Source organism: Triticum dicoccoides, chromosome 2A (genome assembly GCF_002162155.2).
Source record: "Triticum dicoccoides isolate Atlit2015 ecotype Zavitan chromosome 2A, WEW_v2.0, whole genome shotgun sequence".
In the NCBI taxonomy this organism is placed as follows: domain Eukaryota; kingdom Viridiplantae; phylum Streptophyta; class Magnoliopsida; order Poales; family Poaceae; genus Triticum; species Triticum dicoccoides.
This window is the reverse complement of record NC_041382.1, coordinates 303,751,587-303,773,534: the sequence shown is the minus strand read 5'-3', so window position 1 is coordinate 303,773,534 and position 21,948 is coordinate 303,751,587. Positions and strand designations below refer to the sequence as shown.

General features: G+C 44.5%; 1 protein-coding gene and 1 pseudogene across 1 annotated transcript; one reads left to right on the top strand and one right to left on the bottom strand.

Annotated features, from left to right (window-relative positions):
• Positions 1-1,437: 1,437 nt before the first annotated feature.
• Positions 1,438-21,525, bottom strand: LOC119354439 (annotated as a pseudogene).
• On the top strand, positions 14,866-19,649 carry LOC119354437 (nucleolar protein 58-like). Its single transcript, XM_037621169.1, has 4 exons — positions 14,866-15,120; positions 15,203-15,360; positions 16,326-16,490; positions 17,022-19,649. Exons 1-4 carry the CDS (start codon positions 15,108-15,110, stop codon positions 17,055-17,057), a joined length of 372 nt encoding a protein of 123 aa, XP_037477066.1. The 5' UTR covers positions 14,866-15,107; the 3' UTR covers positions 17,058-19,649.
• Positions 21,526-21,948: the final 423 nt, after the last annotated feature.

Sequence of the window (21,948 nt, the reverse complement as noted above, 5' to 3'; positions counted from 1 at the left end):
TCTAGATCCAGATCTGGGCAACAAAGAGTGCACCCGAACCACTCTCCGTTACATCCCTCGCTGCCCCAGCGACCGAGAAACATAGCCAGCACCGCCGTCATGGAGCATGCTTGAAAGCCATCATACGGACGACCATCCGGGGGCGCTGCCCCGGCATCCAGCCATCACCATCGCAATGCATAGCCCATGGTGGGAAGAGCGGAAGACACGTCCTTCTGCTCTTAGCCCGGCATCAGCCACCGGCCCTGGGTGATCGCCTCCACCGTTGGAGGCGTCCACGCCTGCGTCCCAGACAGTCCCTGTGTACCAAGGGGGACACGGCCTAGTAGTTGCCGACTGCCACCACCAAGCAAGGCCCGACCTTAGTCGAGACAAGCTCAGACGCCGCCACACCCATGGCCACCGGTGTCGCTCCGTCCAACGGCGCATCAGCAACACAGGCGCCAACTCAGACCAACGACACAATGAAGCAGCAAGGTAGACTGGCACAAACGCGACAGCAAGCACCAACGCGGACTAGATCGGCCCTCTCCCTGCGTGCGCCGACCACCATCCTCCGCCACACTCCAGATCTGTGTTGCCCACCAGAAACAGCCCGCAACTAGCCATTCTGACCCCGCAGCCCTGGATCGACCGCTGCCAACCAGGGCAGCAGCCCCGCCCCACCGCCAACCGGGAAGCCCCGAGCCGTGCCACCGCATCGGGCGTGCGCTGCCCCGTCGGATCCATGCCAGCATCACGCACCCGCCGCCCCTGATCCCCTGGCCCTGCGCCGTCCACCATCCCCCACGCCAGATCTAGCCGTGACGAGGCCAACACGCCACGACCGAAGCTAGCAGCCACCATACCACATCAAAGCATCAGGGCCCCGCTGTACCGCCACCGCCACCACAATCGCCCGACGATGTGCCGCCAAGCCCCACTGCAACTCAACGCCTCCGACGACAGGTTGTCCCATGCCAGCCCAAGACCCCGCGCGGAGAGTAAGGGGAGGCCCCGCCTACGCCTACGCTTCGCCCGGTGGCGCCACCAGGCAGCAGCGGGGGTGATCAGTAGGAGGGAGGGGAACAAAGGCCGGCAAGCTAGGGATTCCCCGTCTGCTCGCAGGAGGGGAAAGAGTGCTCTTTGTGTTCTGTGCTCATAATCGATTAACTTCAAACGAAGTATTCTACAAGAAATATGTGATCGAAGTTAAACTTAGGAACACGTGGTCAACTTGCATTATCCAAGAGGGAGTACATTAAGAGCTGTTTAATAGCTGCATTAATACGCAGTAACATAGCACAGGAACAGATGAAAGTTGGCTTTTGCTGCTTATATAATTCTATTGAGCAAACGAGCTGTGAGGCACAGCAGATCTGCAACTCAGCATCACCTGATAACTGCCAAACAAATTTTTTTATTGAACAAATCATACACAACAATGCACTCCATGAATGGTTCACAGGATAACATCCGGTCGAATTATTCAAGATATACCTCACATGATTCAAGTAAACCTAAGTAATGGAACATCAAATATCTAAGGATGCGAAAAAACAGAAATGAATATGTATAGCTGGGGCATTACATGGAGGTGACAATCAGGGGCATCCCATATTAGCCAAACCAATTTAGACCAAGTTGGTTAGAAGTCGCTGGCAGTTTTACTGGTTTCTGCCATGTTTGAGAATTTTTTTTCACCTTTGTTCAGACGGCCACCAACTTCCTAGTAGCAGAGCAAACAAGGTCGGACCTGAACTATCAACACTTACGCTGCCCATCATGTGACCATGTTAGAACACAGGCTACTCGAATGAACGCATAACTAAGTGTTGCCTCCTTTCACTGAAGCTGAGATCTGCTGCTTTTCAGGCCAATGGAAGCTTGGCACATTGTTGTATTGTGTCAAATCGAAAGATATGGTCTCCACCTAGAAGGTAAACAAATTTGAAGAAAAATAAGCATTAGTTTATCAGAATTTACTAGGACTAGTAACAACGGAGAGGGGAACTCGAAAGGGTATATTTAGGCTTACTCCGTATGGGAAGGTATCTGGTGCACCACTAGATGTTAATGGCCATCCCTCATTTACTTGATCTTGCTTAACCTAATGGGGAAAAACTTCAATGTTAATCATCAAGAACTATATGAAGAAAAAAATGCTAGTCAAATGTGTGGACCTAGTGACAATACATACATTTGCGCTTTCTGTTATGCTGTCAGTTGCGGTGACCGTTGTGCATAGGTTGTTCGCAATGGCATTCCTCCTCTTGTTATAGGCCCTTTTAGTTTTATTTTTTAGGGTATCAAGAACTGTTGGTGTCATCAATTTCTTCTTGCGAGAACGTTTTGACTGACCTTGCATGAGGTCCTAGCCCTTCGTACTAAGAGAAATGGGTAATGCATCATCAGTAAAATCCTCATTCACTAGATTATATGCAAAGTTGGCAGTTGAAACTTGATTGTCAACCCTTTGATCTCTTAGTGACTTCTCATAAGAAATCACTTTATCCCTGATCTCCCTCATGACTGAAAAACCATAATCTTTTGATTCTAGGTTCAAAGAACCCGTTCCACAACTTCTGCAAAGTATTGGTGGCCTAGTTTGTAGAGATCATCATAACCTCCCAATTCCTGAGTAATTAATGAGACGTCCTCGGACATGGAAGAACAAGTTAGTTTACAATCCTTGCACTAGCGATGAATGATGTAGTTTGATGGAATCATCGGTACAAGCTCCTGCCTCAGTACAGTGAGAGCATGTCTGCACAATATACCTTTAAATTGAAACAAGCGGCAGAAGCACCATATAGCATCTTCATCCTTGTCATAAGCAACTTTATAGTTCACCTTTGTTTGATTTACATGCTCTGATACTATGTACGTATGTAACTACTGAATCACTCTGCTCAAGTATACGATAGTTGCAGTGAAATGAATGCCCTAATTCATTCAAGAAAGTTTGAAATATCTCGATTGTGTACATCTTTGCTGCTTGCTCCTCCACAGGAAATCTAGTTGTTAAACATATTGTGCTAGGCCCATAGGGCGCACCGGCCGGTTCAGGTCGTGCTAGATAGATAGAGCCGCATATTGTTGTAACCTCTTATCTCTCTATCTCTCTAGATCCTCCTTGTTTCCCAAGATGTAATCCCAACAACCTTGTATGCTTATCAGGGAGATGCCCCTGCCTATATCAACATGCAATCGTCGCCTCCAATGAGGTACGATATTCTCCGCTCGTTTACATGGTAATCAGAGCCTCCTCTATACACCACATCTAGCAAAACCTACCACCAGCCATGTCGTCCTCCTCAAGCTCCGTCCAGACCGCCTCCATGGGGCAGGTCGCTGAGAAGCTCACCCGCACCAACTACGTTCTGTGGCATGCGCAGGTGACGCCGCAGCTGAGAGGTGCTGGTTACTTCGGCTACGTCGACGGGACGATGCCGGAGCCCGCCTAGTTCGTCATCACGAAGGACAAGGATGGGAAGGAGGAGAAAACACCCAACCCTCTCTATCCGATCTGGTTCAAAGAGGGGCAGCAGGTACTAGGATACTTGCTCAAAAACCTCACCAAGGAAGTCCTCGTGCAGGTCACATCCATAGCCACGCCGCACGAGCTCCGTGCAGCCCTTGCCCACATGTTCTCGTCGCAGTCCAGGGCGCGCGTCAACAACATCAGGGTCGCGCTCTCCACGGCGCAGAAGGGGACACAGTCGGTGGCTTCCTACTTCGCCCACATGAGGTCCCTTGCAGATGAGCTCGCAGCTGCTGGCAAGCCCATCGATGATGATGACCCCATCACCTCCGGCCTCGACATGGAGTACCAACCTCTTGTCTCCGCCAACGATGCTCGCACCAAGCCCATCAGCATCGACGACCTCTACGCCCAGATGAGTGACTTCAATCAGCGTCTCGCCCTCTACAGCACATTAGGATCCGGTGGAGGCTTCAAATCCTCTGCCAACGCGGCCTCTCGCGGCCGCGGTAGCGGCAGACGCGGCGGCGACAGCTCATCCCGCTACCGTGGGCCGCAGCACACCAAGGGCAAGTCTTCGGGTGGCACGGCAACCCTCCTCCACGCAGCGGCAACGGCGGCGGCGGTCGGCCCTACAACAACAGCAACAAGGGTCACCGTGGAGGCCGCCCACGCGGTGCTCCTGACGTCCCGCGCTGCCAAATCTGTGGCAAGCCAGGCCAGACCGTGCGGGACTGCTGGTACCGCTACGAGGAAGATGAAGAATCTTCCCAAGATGAGAAGGTTGCGGGTGCAGCAGACGGCTCCTATGGCGTCGACATGAACTGGTACGTGAACAGCGGCGCGACAGATCACATCACAGGGGAGTTGGAGAAGGTGACCATGCGTGAGAAGTATCGCGGGCAAGACCACGTCCATACCGCCAATGGAGAAGGTATGAGCATTAGTCATATTGGTCATTCAGTAATAAAAACTCCCCACAAAAATATTCGTCTCATAAATTTTTTGCTTGTCCCTAGTGCATCAAAAAATCTCCTTTCCGTTCATTGCATTGCCATCGATAATCATGTATCCCTTGAATTTCATCTGTTTTTCTTTTTGATCAAGGATCAGTTCACGAGGAAAATCCTCTATCGAGGTAGATGCGTTCGAGGGCTCTACCCATTGATTCTGGAGCTTAGGAGGTTGAACAAACAAGCCTATGGTGTCACCAAAGTGTCTTCAACACGCTGGCACAATAGATTAGGGAATGCATCATTTCCTTTGATTGAGAAATTGCTTAGAAAGAATAAGCTCCCATTTGTTGGTGAGCGTAGTTGTGAAACTATTTGTGACTCATGCCAACGTGCTAAAAGTCACCAGTTAGCTTATCCTATATCTACAAGTGTTTCTACCAAGCCTCTTGAACTCATTTTTCTGATGTTTGGGTTCCTGCACCTACTTCAGTTGGGCGCCACACTTATTACGTGAGTTTCATTGATGATTTAAGTAAGTACACGTGGAGCTATCTCCTCAAAAAGAGATCTGATGTGTTTCAAGTTTTTCACAATTTCCAAGCACTTGTAGAAAGAAAGTTCAACTGCAAAATTCTAGCTATACAATATGATTGGGGAGGGGAATACAGAAACCTCAATTCCTTCTTCCAATAGATTGGCATATCTCACCACATATCATGTCCCCATGCTCACCAACTGAACGGATCCGCCGAGCGTAAGCATAGGCATATCATCAAAGTAGGTCTAGCTCTTCTTGCAGCTGCCTATATGCCATTAAAATTCTGGGATGAAGCCTTTCTCACCACAGTTCACCTTATTAATATTCTACCCAGTAGAGTTATCAACAATGAAACTCCGGTAGAATGCCTCCTTCACACCAAGCCCGATTGCAAATCACTCCGAGTGTTTGGATGTGCGTGTTGGCCAAATCTTCGTCCCTACAACAATCGCAAGCTCCTATTCCGGTCAAAACAGTGTGTCTTCATTGGCTACAGTCCACAACACAAAGGTGTCAAATGCCTTGATGTATCCACAGGTCGTGTCTACATCTCTCGTGATGTCGTGTTCGACGAGACTATTTTCCCTTTTGCACACCTCCACCCAAACGTCGGCGCTCTCCTTCAAAAGGAGATCCTTCTTCTCCCATCTCACCTCACCGGTCTTGATAATGGGGATGCTTTTACTACTAATGATCAATTACTAACTAATTCTCCTAATAATGGTGGTGATGATTTTTGTGATGAAGCAGAAAAAATTGGTGCAGAAAATGATGAAGAAATCAGCCAAACCTGAATTTTTATGCCTCCTGGATGCAGCAGCAGCGCCATCGAGGCGGATCCGCCTCAGGATCGGGGTGCATCAACCGCGGGCTCCGCGCGTGACGGGACAGATGAAGCTGCATCGAGCCTCGCACCACGCCATGACAGCAGCGGCTCCGCGCCACGCCAAGCCAGCAGCGCCCCAGCCAATCACGGCGCTCCTGCGTGGTTGGACCATGCGCCCAGTCGGTTCAGCGCCAAACCACATCACTACACGCGGCGCGCGCCTCGGGAGGATCCGTGTGTGATCCCGCGCCGCATCTGCGGGGGCCCACTCATCATCGCCCCATCATGAGCCGAACGCTGCGGCCGGCGCAGCCGCAGGATCTTCTGTGCCGCTGTCCTCTAGTACGTCACGCTCTCTGGCCGTAGAAGATCCCGCCTCGTTGCCCGCGCCTGAGGCCCCCGGCAGGTCTTCTTCGGGATCTGCAGCTGTTCCAGGGGCAGGATCTTCTGTGCCCGCTTCATCGCCATCACGGACCAGACTTCAAAGGGGAGTAATTCAACCCAAAAACTACGAACATATAGCAAAATTTGGCTATGCTTGTAATAGACATGGTGCAAATACTGTTCCAAGCACTGTTGCAGAAGATTTGAATGATCCACGATGGAAAAATGCCATGGAAGAAGAGTGCATGGCGCTTCACAAAAATAAAACCTGGCATTTAGTCTCTGCACATCAAGGAAAAGGTAAAAGTGTGATCGATTGTAAATGGGTTTTCAGAGTAAAGAAGAAGTCTAATGGAACCATTGATCGCTATAAAGCTAGACTAGTTGCAAAAGGATTTAAGCAAAGGTATGGCTTAGACTATGAGGATACATTTAGCCCTGTTGTAAAGGCTGCCACTATTCGCCTTGTTTTGTCTATTGCCATGTCCAGGGGATGGAGTCTCCGCCAGCTAGATGTACAGAATGCGTTTCTCCATGGTGTTCTGGAAGAGGAAGTGCTCATGAAACAACCTCCTGGGTTTGAGGACAAAAGTAAACCCCTTCACATTTGCAAGCTTGATAAGGCCTTGTATGGATTAAAACAAGCCCCTAGAGCATGGTATTCCAGGTTGAGCTCAAAACTTCAGGCACTTGGCTTTGTTCCTTCCAAGTCGGACACCTCGTTATTTATTTATAATAAGTCAAATACCTCCATATCTGTACTTATATATGTTGATGATATCATAGTCACAAGTTCATCAGATGAGGCTGTCATAGGATTATTAAAAGATTTAAACTCTGAATTTGGTCTCAAGGATCTGGGAGAGCTGCATTATTTTCTTGGCATTGAAGTAAAGAGAGCGGGAGATGATCTCTATCTTACCCAAGAAAAATATGCAACTGATCTTGTAGCCAAAGTAGGGTTGAAGGGTTGCAAGCCAGCATCAACACCTTTGTCCAGCTCAAAAAAATTGTCCTTGTCAGAGGGAGAACTTTTGAACCAAGAGGATAGCACCAGGTACAGAAGTATGGTTGGTGCATTACAGTATTTAACCTTGACTAGGACTGATATTTCCTTTGCTGTGAACAAAGTATGTCAATTCCTTCATGCACCCACTACAGTACACTTGACAGCTGCAAAATGCATACTTAGATATGTTAAAAATACATTGAGTATTGGACTAACTTTCAGCAACTCACCATCAAAACTTGTCAGTGCATTCTCTCATTCTAATTGGGAAGGCGGTCTAGATGACAGACGATCAACTGGTGGCTTTGTAGTGTTCTTTGGTCCAAATCTGATTTCTTGGTGTGCTAAAAAGCAATCTACTGTATCTAGGTCCAGTACAGAAGTAGAATACAAGGCACTAGCAAATGCTACTGCTGAAATTATCTGGGTTCACTCTCTGCTCAAGGAGCTTGGCATACGCTGTAAATAAGCTCCATGCTTATGGTGTGATAACCTTGGTGCTACATACCTTTCTGCTAATCCAGTTTTTCATGCACGAACTAAACATATCGGAATAGATTTTCACTTTGTCAGAAAAAGAGTTGCTGCCAAGAAATTGGATGTTCGGATTATTCATTCCCAAGATCAAGTTGCTGATGGGTTTACCAAGGCCTTGCCTACAAGAAGTTTTGAGGAATTTAAGCGTAATCTCAACTTGTCTAAGTTGTGATTATGGGAGGGTGTTAAACATATTGTGCTAGGCCCATAGGGCGCACCAGCCGGTTCAGGTCGTGCTAGATAGATAGAGCCGCATATTGTTGTAACATCTTATCTCTCTATCTCTCTAGATCCTCCTTGTTTCCCAAGACGTAATCCGAACAACCTTGTATGCTTATTAGGGAGATGCCCCTGCCTATATTAACATGCAACCGTCACCTCCAACGAGGTACGAAGTTCTCCGCTCGTTTACACTAGTCATCAACTGTGGCCTCATATGAGACGATTGCAAATCCTCGTACGTTTCCTTTTCTAACTTAGTTCTAACAGCTGCCTCAGACTGCTCAACAAACATTTTCACAGAGATCACCCATCAAAATAGTCAGTTGCACTGTCACTTCTGTCTGTGACGGACATTCCCGCCCAAAAAAAACCTTAACATAAGCAAGAGCCCACTGTGCCCTGACCTCGTATAATTTGGACAGCCATTCATTTCCCTCCCACTGAAATTGATGTGTCATTTCTTGCCACTGTTCGTCAAAATCAAGCGTAGTAACTGAGTCATAGGCCAATGTGTTGAAAGTAAAAATCATTTCATCCTTCTTTTCCATTCCGGCAAACTTCTCAGGAAGTTCATTTTAAATGTGCCAAAGGCAAAAGGGGTGCCGTGAATTGGGGAAAACCTTTTTAACAGCTATTGCAACATCATGACAATAGTGGGTAATTATTGAAGGTGGCGATGTGGCATTCATGCATCTTAACCATGTATCAAAAAGCCACACGTAAGCTCCAAGAGATCTACCAGCAAGCAAACCACACCCTAGTAACAGTGGTTGAGCATGGTGGTTGGTGCCCACAAATGACATAAACTGTATATCATACTGATCACTGAAGTTTGTGACATTAATAGCAACCACATCACCAAAGTAATTGTAAGAACTACGTGATTTGGCATCAGCCCAGAAGACATTCCTTAGCTGTCCTTGCTCATTCACGTCTAAACTATGAAAGAAACACGGGTTTCGGTCTTGCATGTCATTGAAAAAACTCACTAATGCCTCTAAATCTCCTTCAGCAATCTTCAGTTTCCTATTTCTGTCTATCTTGGTCTTGATTTCAATCTGGGCAGATGAAGGTATGCCACTATCTCCAAAACTACTAGAATATCCAACAAGTGAGCTACTTTGTGGCGCCTCAGACAAACGAGGTGGATTTAGAGAGAAAGGGATGTTCTCTAAATGCTTCTTATATTTAATCGAACTGGGCTCCAGTGGATGGTTATGCTCCAACTCGAGAACAATAACTTCCCAGCGATTCTGAAAATGGGCGTCCTTGACAATGATCTTAGCCTTGCAGCCAGTCTTTGTGCCTCGCTTTCTTGCATGCCTTGTCACACCAGATCTCATCCTAGATTGCCCTCCTTTAGAGCATATGAAGGTAGAGCGATAGCGGAAACCATCAAAGGTGTTGTTAGATCTCCTTGTGATACCAAAACCAGAGCGACATCCATATGTGACATAGAACTGAAAGGTGTCTTCCTCTGAATCAAATACCATCCCTACTTTAGGTATCCATTCTGGATCCATATGAACCGGCTTAAAGACATCGCCCTCGGCAAGGTTTTTCTCCTTGTCACCATCTTCTTGTGTGTCTCCTTCATTGGATGATTCGGTACTATAGCCTTCCTCTTCCATTGGTCCCAAATAATATATTCGGCCTGAAAGAAGATGAGCAGTATCATAAACCGTGTATAGATACAGTTGACATAAGCATGCTGAGTATTTCTACAGCAGTTTTGGTTCATAAATAATTTTACAACTTTCTTCAATAATTATTAGTATGCGGTACATCTATTTCTATGTATACTACCGGATAAATGTATTTGGAAGTATTTTCACTAACAGCTCGTTTGGCACCCAGACTTCCATTTCATTCGGTGGAAATGAAATGAAATCTCATTCCTAGGAGGATTTCATTTGGTGGGATTTGGATTCCGAGTTGAATTTTCTTGTTTGGCTGCCAGAGGATTTGTGAAATCAATGCCATAAGCTGTTTGGCTGCTATGTGCATATCTCAACATGTACATTTAGCACATTTATTTTACAATCTAAAAATGATAACCAACCCCCAAAAAAATGTGCATTTTCTCATGGATCAAGATAAAATAGATCTAGACAACATCATCTTCACACATTCACACATTCAAATATGTCAAAGATAATAATCTGAAGTGCAGATAATAATAGTGACAAGATCTATGAAGGACAATTAAAGGCTGAAACTTGCGCTCATTGAAAACCATGATCTTTGAAGGTTCATAGCTTGTTAAGCACAATATGGAAGATAAAAGACTACAACTTGCCATTAAAAATGCATTAGAGCCATAAAAAATTAATCTTTGCATCCAACAAAGAGGGTTGAACTTGCATGCAGATCTTGGTTGAACTAGTGACTTCTCTGTTGCTCTGCAGATATCATGAAAAGCATGTAAGCAAACCTACTATAGTAGTTAGCAAAGAGAAGCTTCTAAAACACCATCTTAATTTATTAATTCGCACAATTGCAACACAGTCATATATTGTCTTGCTGCACTACCACAGCTTAGAAAGCCATAAGTATAATATCTTGGTTCACACAGCCTACAAGGTTCATGTCTTGCTGCTATACTTTACTCACCATGCCATTAACATTACAGAACTACACAAACTGACCATAACATTAATTATATAGCTGAACATGACATCGAAATTACATAACCTGAACCTGAACACCTCCATTTAAGCATTGATCCAAACAGCAAAATTTTCTGCCTCTAGTTAGAAGAGTACTACTACAGAAGTATGTCAAACGGACAAATCAAAGTAGAGGAGACACCAGTTGGCTTAGCTACCTGTTGAAACATCAAAACTAATACCATCCATCAACATACGTGGTACGTGTGTATGTACATGGTTGCTGCCATCCTCCCCATTAAATGCTACTGGTACAGAGTACTGCCATGCTTTGAGAGTGAAGAGTAATATATTGTTGTTTGGGTATCAAATGTTAAGCTCATCTTGCATTTCTACTCGTATCCATAAACCTTTCCTTCTCACACTCCACTTAGCTAGGAGTAACAAACTGTATGACAAAAAAGTATAAGGCACACTTACTTCCTCTCAAAGAAAACTTAGTTAGTACGCATTATTATTACAAGACATTCACTACAAAAAATAACACTATAACAATTTTGATCATGTTTCAGGCTTCTTGTCAGAAAACGCAGATTATTGCATCAGACTACATATGCAAAATTCAGTTTCAAATGGGAGACCATGAAAAAGTGTCAAAATAGGTTTTAGAAGGCATAAGCTAGTAGAGTAGCATGTGGTAATGACTAGCAATCAACAAGCAGAGCACCATAGACAAGCTTAATTAACTTCTGGGATATCTCTGCTACCATCCTAAAGAGGCAAACACAAAAAGGTGCAGCTAGCTGCACATACCAATCAGCTAGCAGAGAGCCAGAAACAAGCTTGATAAAATCACTACACGCTGAACACGGTGAACCAGATTAAACATATCTAACATATAAAGGCTCCTACACTACCCGCCATTCTAGCGCCCCCGCGTGCGCGATGCTCGTTCTGCCGCTGGATTCCTTCCCTGTAGCTCCCTTTTGGCTGCTGGCGTGTGGTGGGCCGTCGGTTTTTTTTTCACGTCCATGGCTGTTTGAAGAGCGAATGACAAGTGGGGCTCGTTATGTGTGGGTCAAAAGAATGACGTGCCTTTCCTTCAATTCTGCGTAACAAAAGCAAGAAACCCTAGACGGACGAGGGGTAAAAGGAAAAAGTAAAGCAGCCGCCTTATCTCCTCGCTCGCTCCCTCCTCTCTCCCACGCCGCCCCGTCCCTCTCCCTGCTCGTCCCCTCATCTCCTCTTTCCTCGATGCCGGATCCCCTGCCTCTCCGACCTAGGCCAGAGCCTCGCCGGCAGCTCCCCCAAGTCGGCGCCCGCTAGGTGCTGGTGTGGAGCCGAGCTTCTCTGACGGCGACGGCGACGGCGACAAGCTTGTCCAGGTCGTCATGGCCGGCGACGACGAACGGGAGGGCGGAGGGGTTTCCATGGCCACCTTTGCCGAGAGCTCGCACATCTTCAACCCTCAGCCATGTATGTGCCTTCTTCTTTGCATTTCCTTGTTCTAATTCTTGGCAGTAATCCTAATTGATTTGATGTTTAGGTTAGTTTCGGGGTGGCTATTTTTTGGATCCGCTGCTGCCGTGCGCCGTGCGTCTGGATCAGGCGCAGGTCGCCGCCATAGGAGAGCAGGGTGGCGTGGTCTTTGTGGTGGGCATGGAGCAAGGGAGGATGAGGCGCTGGTATGAGGAAAGGAGCAGGAAGGTCGGAGTTCCAGGCGGTGCTGGCCGTCGTCACATGTCCCCAGTCTAGGTTGTCCATCTGCGTCCGAGTCATCTTCCTCCCCAGTTTTTACTTCTTGATTTTTTTTTTTCTGAACATATGTGTGCAGATCTAAGAAAAAAGAGAAGGGGATGAATCTGGAGGAAGAGCTTGGTGAAGAACAAGGTGATCTCTCTCTCTCTCCATCTCTTTGAATTTAAGTCCACTTTCATCTTTTTCATTGCTTCTATTTCTCGTGGGATATTCAGGAGTTGAGAACACATATTTTGTAGGTGTTCGTAATGGCAACGGTGGTAATCAACGATGAGAAAAAAGGACCGAGATTGTATTTGTACTAGGTATGTTCCTCATCTCTCTCAGTCCTTGTTCCAATCCCCACCTTGATGTAACTGTTTCTTCACAACTATTGGATGTGTCTTAGGAGATGAATGCCATGGATTGTTTAGATTCTTGTTGAGCTAACCACTACTTAAACTATTTGTCCCCTTGTTAAAGCTAATCATAGTAATAGTTGGTGATCGTCTGGCTGCTGTGTATAGTGGCAACCAAATTCATGATGATGAACTGAATCAAACCCGTAGTAAAGTTAGTGTTAAATCACACATGTGTATAGTCAAGTTCAGTACACTCAAGCAATTTTGTCAGATTGTAGATTCAGTATGACAAGAAAATTACTTGAAAGAAATGGGTACAGCCACTGTGATAAATATCAGTAGTATGCATTGTATATGTATGCTCAGTCATGTTCAACTCTGAGTAGTTTTCCCCTATGTGTTACAGCAGGTGATGCCTTAATTTAGTTCATGGCATTATGGCGGGACGCATGTGGTAAATGGTTACAATGGTGGCTCATGGAGTTAAAATTTTGTGTTCTGTACAGATTTGAGATGATAGAAATTCAAAATAGGTAACCAATAAGCCATGTTTTTGTTTGGTGTTGCAGTTGTCATGTGTCACAAGTTATATATGTGTGTTCATAATTATAACTGCACTTTGTCTCTCTCTTTGCAAGTGTGATATATGCATGTTCATAATTATATTTTAGTCCTAATTTTCAGATCATAACCACAGCTTGCGGAGTTTCAAAATCTAATATCTCTAATTTCCGCATCAAGCTAAGTGGTCCCGTTGTTTAGCATGTAGGCACTTTCTATTTGTTGCTTCAATGTAATGTTTAAGGTTGTTGCTTTAACAATGTTTGATCTAGATTATCAGTAAAACACACTCACAATTAGGTGTTCTTCCTTGGTTAGCTGCTTGCATTTCTTATGTTTGATTGGTTCAAGCCAGTATGACTCTTTTTCTTTGCCTTTCACAGGGGTCCTTTGCTACTGTTGGTTGTGTCCTTGCTTCTTGGAGAGGAGGGAGGGCAAATGACTTTGATGCCAGAAATAGGGGAGGTAATGAAAATACTATGCTCTATTATGCTACAGCTGCTTAGCCATTGGATCTGGTCTCCTTGAGCAAATGTTTATTCGTTTACTCATTTATGCTCTTCTTGGTGTATGTGAAGTGATACAATTGTATTCCATTGGTTTCAACTTACTTTTCCTGAACTAATTCTGTAATGAGTACACATTGGCCTCTCCAGAGGCCCTTCATAATCATATTCAAGTTATACCACTGGATAAATACTGATAAGATAACCTGATCCTAATGAGTTGGCTACAAATTCTAAATATTACTAGTTTGAGATAGAACCTAAGCAACAAAAATTGTTTGCTTTGGCTGAAGATATACGGTTTTCTTTCTCAAAGGGTATGCATGAGAGTTTGATAAGATTTGATTGCTTAGGTTTTGTTTCAATCCCATTCACTGGTCTGATGTTGTTTTTAGGATTTTGATAGTACCGAATTTCCTTTCTTTAGGAACATAAGGTCAAGTATCCATGTTGTTTGGTACCTTATAGAAGATGCATTACGCAATGGTCTCGGCAACTGCAGCGAGATTTCACAGTCACGATTTTTCCATATTGGTATGGATTCTAAAACCTTATAGGAAAATGCCATCTTTCACAAAATGAAACTATGCCTACAGAGCTGCTGAGGGATGCCCTGTAGTGGACTGGCTGAGACTGTCGAGCATCAGGTTGCAAATCTCCAGAGGTATTATATCCCTTCTTTCACTCTTGCGATCTATGTGTGACTGTATCTGCAAGCTTAGATTCAATGATTGGTTGTTGTCGCATTTGCATGGTGTCCGTCTGATTCAGAGGTTGCGATATAGTTTGTCAACCAATGGGATGGTATAGACTTGACCTTCTCGTTATGGTGTTCATTTCCATGTGCAGAAATAGATTGAATCATGCTTTGTTATAGATTCCGTAGGTCTGGTCTGTACCAAGAAATACCTGCAAATTTTAATGTTGCTATGTGCATATAAGCTTCAGTCATTTGCTGGGACATTTATTTTTTGGGACATTTATTTCGATGCTTCCTATACTACACTCTTGATTCTTTCTGTTCATGTCCTCGATATTTTATTCCCTATTGTTTCTTTCCAACAGGTACAAGGGGCTCATTGGTAGCCTGGCCTGCTTTTGGTATATCAATGAGGACATCCCTGACGTAAATTCGTTTCGTGACAGGTAATTCCACACATCACTATTTAGTGTGCCTGCTACTGTTTGCTTGGCTTGTTAATCGTCTTCATGCCTTCTGCGAAAATATTTCTTACTTTTGTAGTGGGTGATTGAGAAAGGAGCCCAAGCAGAAGGCAGAACACAGATGGAGCAGTTGACTTGTTCTTGTTCATTTCCCTTTCCGCAACGAATAGAATCCAATTAATTAATTTGGGTGTATGCTGATTGAGATAGTTAATCAATTGGGTATGTAGACCATGGTGTTGGTAGGTAAGTCTAAACTCCTCTGCATTTGCCTTTTTTCTACCTGATGAATATTCAGACTACTGATGTTGCATACGGAGGCTTACAGCATGGGGTGGCCACATCCAGCGAGGGTGGCGTTCTGTGGATTTGGCGCCCCCCATCCCAGCAGCACATGGGAGCCGGTGTCTTCGGGAAGAGCTGGGTCTCCTTGCCGGCGACCTCACCATCTTGCCAGCGACTTCAACTTCACCAGCCCATCTACAGGTATGGTAGCTCCTCCACCCCCTCTCTTCTTTGATAGTGATTACTTTGTTGTTGTTGCAGAAATAACCAAAACATGTTTGAGATTTCAATAAAAAGGATTTTATTTTACTGGCCAGTTCTAGAGAGAGAGAGAGAGAGAGAGAGAGAGAGAGAGAGAGAAAGAGATGTATGAGAAACCAAGAAAAAGAGGAGGACATGTACATTTTTCTTGAGTCCTCACCGTAACTATTACATTTTCAGATATTTCATCCCTTTCCGTGTGTGCATAATTGACCAGCCAACATGGTGACCTATCCCCAACTGAATTAACTTTACCCTCATATCAAACAAAAATGACTTCAATTGCAACTGAACTTATTCATATAATTGTAATCACTAATTGTTAATTCTCATTAACCTCTAATTAAGTATTCAAAATATCACATTACCATTGATACCATGTTTTGTATTTTCTTCTTCTATTATGAACTGCACAAGGAACACTCCACAACTGAACTTACTTAAGCAGGCTCATAGATGATATCTTGTCTGCGCAGTGGATTACCTAGAATACTGGACTTTCCATCAGCTTATTCATGACTGCACTTACTTTTTGTCAGCCTATGTGCTCAAAATAATGAGAGGATGAATGGTTTAGTTGGACACTGACCTGCTTCTTCCTGGTGATATCCATTGTAATTTTTGTTGGCGATATAATGTGCTTGACAAGCTGCCGAGATAATTCATATGCCTCTCAGTCATGTTTCTTATATTTTGTATACTTTCATTTACTAACTCAATCTAACTCACACAGTATAACTTTATTGTAGTTGCTTGAGCTGAAGCATTGAGATGGTGAAACATTAACTATTGCTGATTCTAAACTTGGAAATGCTATAAAAGAGAAGTTGGTCAGTTAGGTTCCTTAGTTGCGCTGTTCCTGTAGAATTACCAGTTCCGCTTACAGGTTTTATGTGCTTTTGCAGAAAATTGGCTGCGTTCACAATAGTGATGTGATGGAGCTAATGAGAGGGCTCATAAATCAGCTTAGTGAGCTTATATCTTGGTTGGGCACACATGACCTTGGTCCGAGGAGCTTGGGACTTTCCCACAACTTGTCTAGATACAAGCTGAAATTCAGTCCTAAAAAGGTGAGTCAATACTGTGATTAGTTCACTTGGCTGAACCATGTTAGTACAGAGCTAAATATCCATAGAAAACATGCAAAGTTTCTGATAGATCTTATTCAGATGTTGTAAACGACGTCAACTAGATGCTTTTTGTCGATATTGCATTATTACCAAATAAAACAAATAAAATAATGTGGCTTTGTGGTTTGAGACTGATACTGATACTTCATATTAGTTGCTAAAAATATGTGCTTCAGTATTTGACTACTTGTGCGAGGGTGCACATGTAAGCCGTGATGGGTTTCTAGAGTAGGTTATGTCTCCATTATGAAATTTTCCATACCATGCAATAACCTGCTAAAAATGGATATTCTCAAATAGTACTAAGAAAATAGTATTGTTTCTATTTATTTTAATATGAGCGCCTCTATTTAGAGGATTCTATGTCTAATTATTCAAAGTTCTAATATATGAAGATATATGCTCATCTTTATTTTGTTTGATGCATTTCTCATTGAGAAACTGGAATATGGAACTATTATTATCTATCAGGTGAGGAATTCATGGGCTTGTAACATGGAAAAATAATTGTAAGTGTAGTTTCAGGTAAGAACATGCCGAATATAACAGCCGAAGAAGGAAGGGACATGAGGCTGTAATGTCTTTTTTATTCCCATTCCTTTCAGGAAGTCACAGCTAGGAGTGGTGGGTGGACATATAACTGTCTGTTAGCCCTTTTATGTGTTTCTGAATGAAGTGGGAACTAATGCTAGATTCTTTTCCTGATACATAATTGATATGTACACTTACCACACTATCGTGATCACAAATGTTTACAACTGTCTGAATCGTGTGATTGCAAAGTAGAACCCACATGATTGATACTGATGATGTAATGTGTTATCAGCAGTATATCTCAATTTTGAATGTGACATGTACTGTATGTATATGCAAAAATTGAGCTTTTTGTCAACCTCTATGTTGCCTGAGTTTCCAACTTTTTTGCTTGCTCCGATCCTTCATTGTGCTTGTTAGCAATACTACACTTTGTTATTTTCACAAGGAGTGTAGTTCCATGAAACGTGAAATTTTATTATGTTAGGTGTACATTTTACCTACGGCACTAACCTCTTTTATTTGTCTATGTAATGACCATATGCATAAATAGTCGAAAATGGTGTTTGAATACTTCATTTTTAGTTGATTCTTACTATGCACCTGAATGGTTTCTAAAATTTAAAATTATTAAAGAAACACAATTTGTTTCAAAACACATTGGATTTGAATTTGGACCTTGCGCCACTTGGCTCTAGCTATGTTACATGAATAAGATAACAAAATATGCATGCTCAAGTATACATTTTCAAAGATCCTTCATTTTTCATCTTAAAGGGTTTGAAGTAGTACCCTAAGTGGTTGCTAAAACCTACTTCTACTAATGAAGTCAAATTATTTCAAAACACTTCGGGTTTGACATGGTCTTTGGGCTTGCTCAAACATGAAGTTATTGAAAAAATGAGATTTCCTTGATATATGGTTCTACAAGTGTGTCATATGGACCAATGAAAGCAAAGATATTCCGGAGATAATAACTATATGGGCTACTCCAAATGGTCTGAGAGTGGAACCAACACCTTTTATAGGCCTTCAAGTACCTGTGTGGAAGTCTACCATGCAAGCATTATCCGACGACTGGCACTCTGCTTTTTCGTACATATCCTCTGAAGACCATGATCAGACTAAGAAGATGCCTAAATATGCTGTGAGGCTGCCTATATATAAGTGTATTTCTGTAAATTGATATCAGTCATTCTACTATCTGTAAACCAATTTAAGTCATTCTACTATCTGCAATACAATCCCCATTACATTATCTTTTCATCTACATTTCTTACTTATTCTTCACTAACATTGCTTCTAATTGGCTTCTTGCGCCATTGGCGCAACCGGGTCATCTAGTATGCCTATATGAAGGATATGATTCAAGGTCAACAACAAGGCCATGTTTACAGTAAAGAAATCTTCTTCTGGTAACCGAAGAAGATTAAAGGCACATTCTTCTTACCATCACTGCTACCACTATTATTGTTTGGCCAGACAGATTATTCCTCTCAGCATCTAACATGATGTGAACAATATAAGATGAATTACAAGACAGAAATCTTCTTCAAAAGACTATGTTTATAAGCAACACATTCTGACCATGTTTACAATTACTTGATGTTGGAGCTGTCTTTGCTACTACCCTCTCTCTCTCTTTCTCTCAATCCCATGGTACAAACAAAGGTGAGGAGCTTTTGCCCCTGCTACAGAAGTGCAGATATACTAGCTCGATGAAATGAACCTTGTTTAGTTTAGTGATCTGATCTCCAATAATGTTTTTATATGAATAAAGTGCAGATAAATGTCATCAAAGATAACCAGGGATCGATCCTACAACTCATATGGCATTTGAACCACACACATATATGAACAATAAACTTCAGCTCGAGATATTCTAATGTTACTGCACCATCATCTGGCACGCGAGCAGAACAATAGCTACGACCTGCACAACGATCACGTAATCCTTCACACAATTTACTTCCCTCAACGTTTTCTTCTTATGTTTTTAGTTCAATGGTCCCAAATTCAATCCCAAAATTTGGGTAGGCATTAAACATACCAATATGAAGAGGGGGGAAACAATAATGCTAGACCTATATTTAACTCTTGTGGATAAAACAAAAAATTTCAGTATTGGTCACTATTTTGCAAGAAGAAGATCAGGTTCTTACACTAGCGCAAGACTATAAAAACTAGAATGAATGAGAAGCAACAGAAGCCCTTTAACTATTGCACAATAATTTGCATGCATGCATCTTGAATTAATTGAGTTACTCCCTGAAAAAATATGAGACAGATTTGTAGTACTTAGAGAACTCTTTCTCTCAACTCTCAAGTAGTGTTTCCCATTCCCTCCTACCACTTGGTCATCCATCAATGGCAATTTAATTAGAACAGCAAGACACCACTGCAACCGGTTTTCTTCTATCACCATGACCAGTTGAATTAAAACAGCAAGACACCACGACATCCATCTATAGTCCAAATAAATAACACTATCAGCTCATTGTAACAGTAACTAGTTTCCTTCTGAGAATCAAAGGAATCTTTCAACGTGGTTAAGCGCTTCATCTCTTTCTCCACACACGCACCCACCCAACAGAAGCCCTCCCGTCCTTCCCGAGCCGCCCCCCGCATGGGTGACTGGGAGGCCCCAGATCCCATCGCCGCCGAACCTCCCCCACTCCTCCTCCCTCGCCGCCGCCCAAGGACCCTCTCGCTCGGGTGGGGCTGGCGCGGGCCGGCACCACCGGGCCGGAGCGTGGCGGCGTGCCGGTCGCCACGGCGGGTGGTGGCGGTGCCTCGGTGACGTCGATTCCTCGCAGCAGGAGGCCTTGCGATCTGGTGCGTCGCGGCCGCCAGGGACGGCGGCGGCGTGTCCGGATCGGTTCTTGGCGGCGCGGCCGGATTGCTGGTCGTCCGTCGACACGGTGGTGGGTGCGACTCGTCGGCAGCTGGGCAGATCCGCGGGATTCTACCCTTGTCTGGCCTTGACAACGCGGGCAACTACGGGGGAAACCATAGATCTCCTTGGGATCGAGCGATGGCGGCACTTTTGCATCGTAGTCCCTCTTTAGGGCATTGTTCTGGTGTTCGCTCTGGTTGAAGGGACCAGCGACGTCGGCGGCGCACGTCTAGTGGAGCAACTGCCGATGAAAATCGCGCCGACTACAGTCATGGAGGACGATGGCGGCGTCTTAGATGCCGTTCCCTTGTCGAGGCATTGTCGTTGCAGTCTGCGTCATCAGGCTCGGGATGCTCCGGGGGAAACCCTAGATCTGGGTCTTCTGGATCGGACGATGATTATTTCCCTCCTGGGGGCATCATTTTGGAGTAAGTGCTGGCTGGGCGGATGGTGGAGCAGTACTTCATCTCACACATCGATGGCGGCGGATATCGGCGGCATGGCGCTGTGGAGGCTCGGCGTCCGATGCACGGAGATGGACTCGCGCAGGAGGAGGTTGCTATCTGGCGTCATGATGACGTCGATGGCAGAGTGGCCAGATAAGGTAGAAGCCTCAATATGTTCTGAAGACGGACCTGTGGAAGATGGCGGCTATGACACACGAGCGCGTCTGACCGGATTGTGCCCCAGACCCGGTATGTGGCTCGGCTGGGGCTTCCGAATATGTTTCGGCTTCTGGCTTTTGATGTTAGGCTTATGTGAGTGGTTTGGGTAGGGGCCCGGCTAGCACCCCTTCATCTTTTTGGATAGGAGTAGCGGCATGTGTTGCTAAGATGGTGGATTTAAGCACATTGTTGTAATACTTTGTAAGGTCCTCGAGAATAATCAATAAAGTGGCCGTATGCATCTCCCAGATGTAGAGGCCGGGGGTCATCCTCCTTCTCTAAAAAAACTAGTTTCTTTCTATGCCCAATGACCCAGTGATTACCAAACCAGACTAGTTTGGTACGAGGCAGGATAGGACAACTACACCATGGAGAGGGGGTGGGGGAGGGGAACTGACCGACCGTGGATTGGCGGAGGAGTCGTCAAGAAGTCGATCTGCTGTCCAGATCCGGTGGCTGGAGGGAGGTGTGCTGCGGAACAGTGGGGTGGGGTTACGGTTCAAGCAAAAAAGATGCATCGGAGAGGGAGAGAGAAGAGAGATGGGAGGCACTTACCAGAGCTGAGATCTCGACGACGGCTCTTTGGTCACCGGATGCGGCACGTCATCGAACGAGGGAAGAGGCGTCGTGAAATCCTGGGTAGAGAGGACATGAGAAGAGGCCGAAATCACTGTTCTGACACTTTCAGCAATCCTTGGCAGACATAAAGTATTTCATGATCTGACCCTTGTAATAACGCCACAGCACATGACGTTTCTTCCCCATACAGAAACACCGAGATAGCTCATGTTTTAGTTCCATATTCAAACGCCAAGCTAACTCGCGTTTTTACTTTACATAGAAACGCCAAGAAAGCTGGTGTTGTTGCCAGGCTGGAACACCATGAGCTTTGGCGTTTCTAGCTGAAGCTCTGAGTGCTCCGAAGGATAGACAAGAATGAAATGGCCCCTTGGGTTCATCTCGTAGCTAGAGTTAGTACGCAGAAGATGGTGGAGTACTACATTTACTTTAAGTGCTCACGGACCCTTACATGCATGCATCAAAGCACGACATGCATACAGCATCCGTCTTGTCTACTCGTTGCGTCAATGCATGTAGCCTGAGTATGGTTAGCTGCATTTTCTTCAACCACAGGCCGGCTAGCTCTTGTACTACACTGTAATACCATATAAGAGCTTCTACAGCCGAAAGTGCTCTTGTGAGCTTGAGCTCACATGCACCCTTTGCAACAGTAAAATCGAAAAACATATTTAAAAGGTTCCAAAAAATCTATTTTTTTACAACAAACATTGATGTCTTTTTG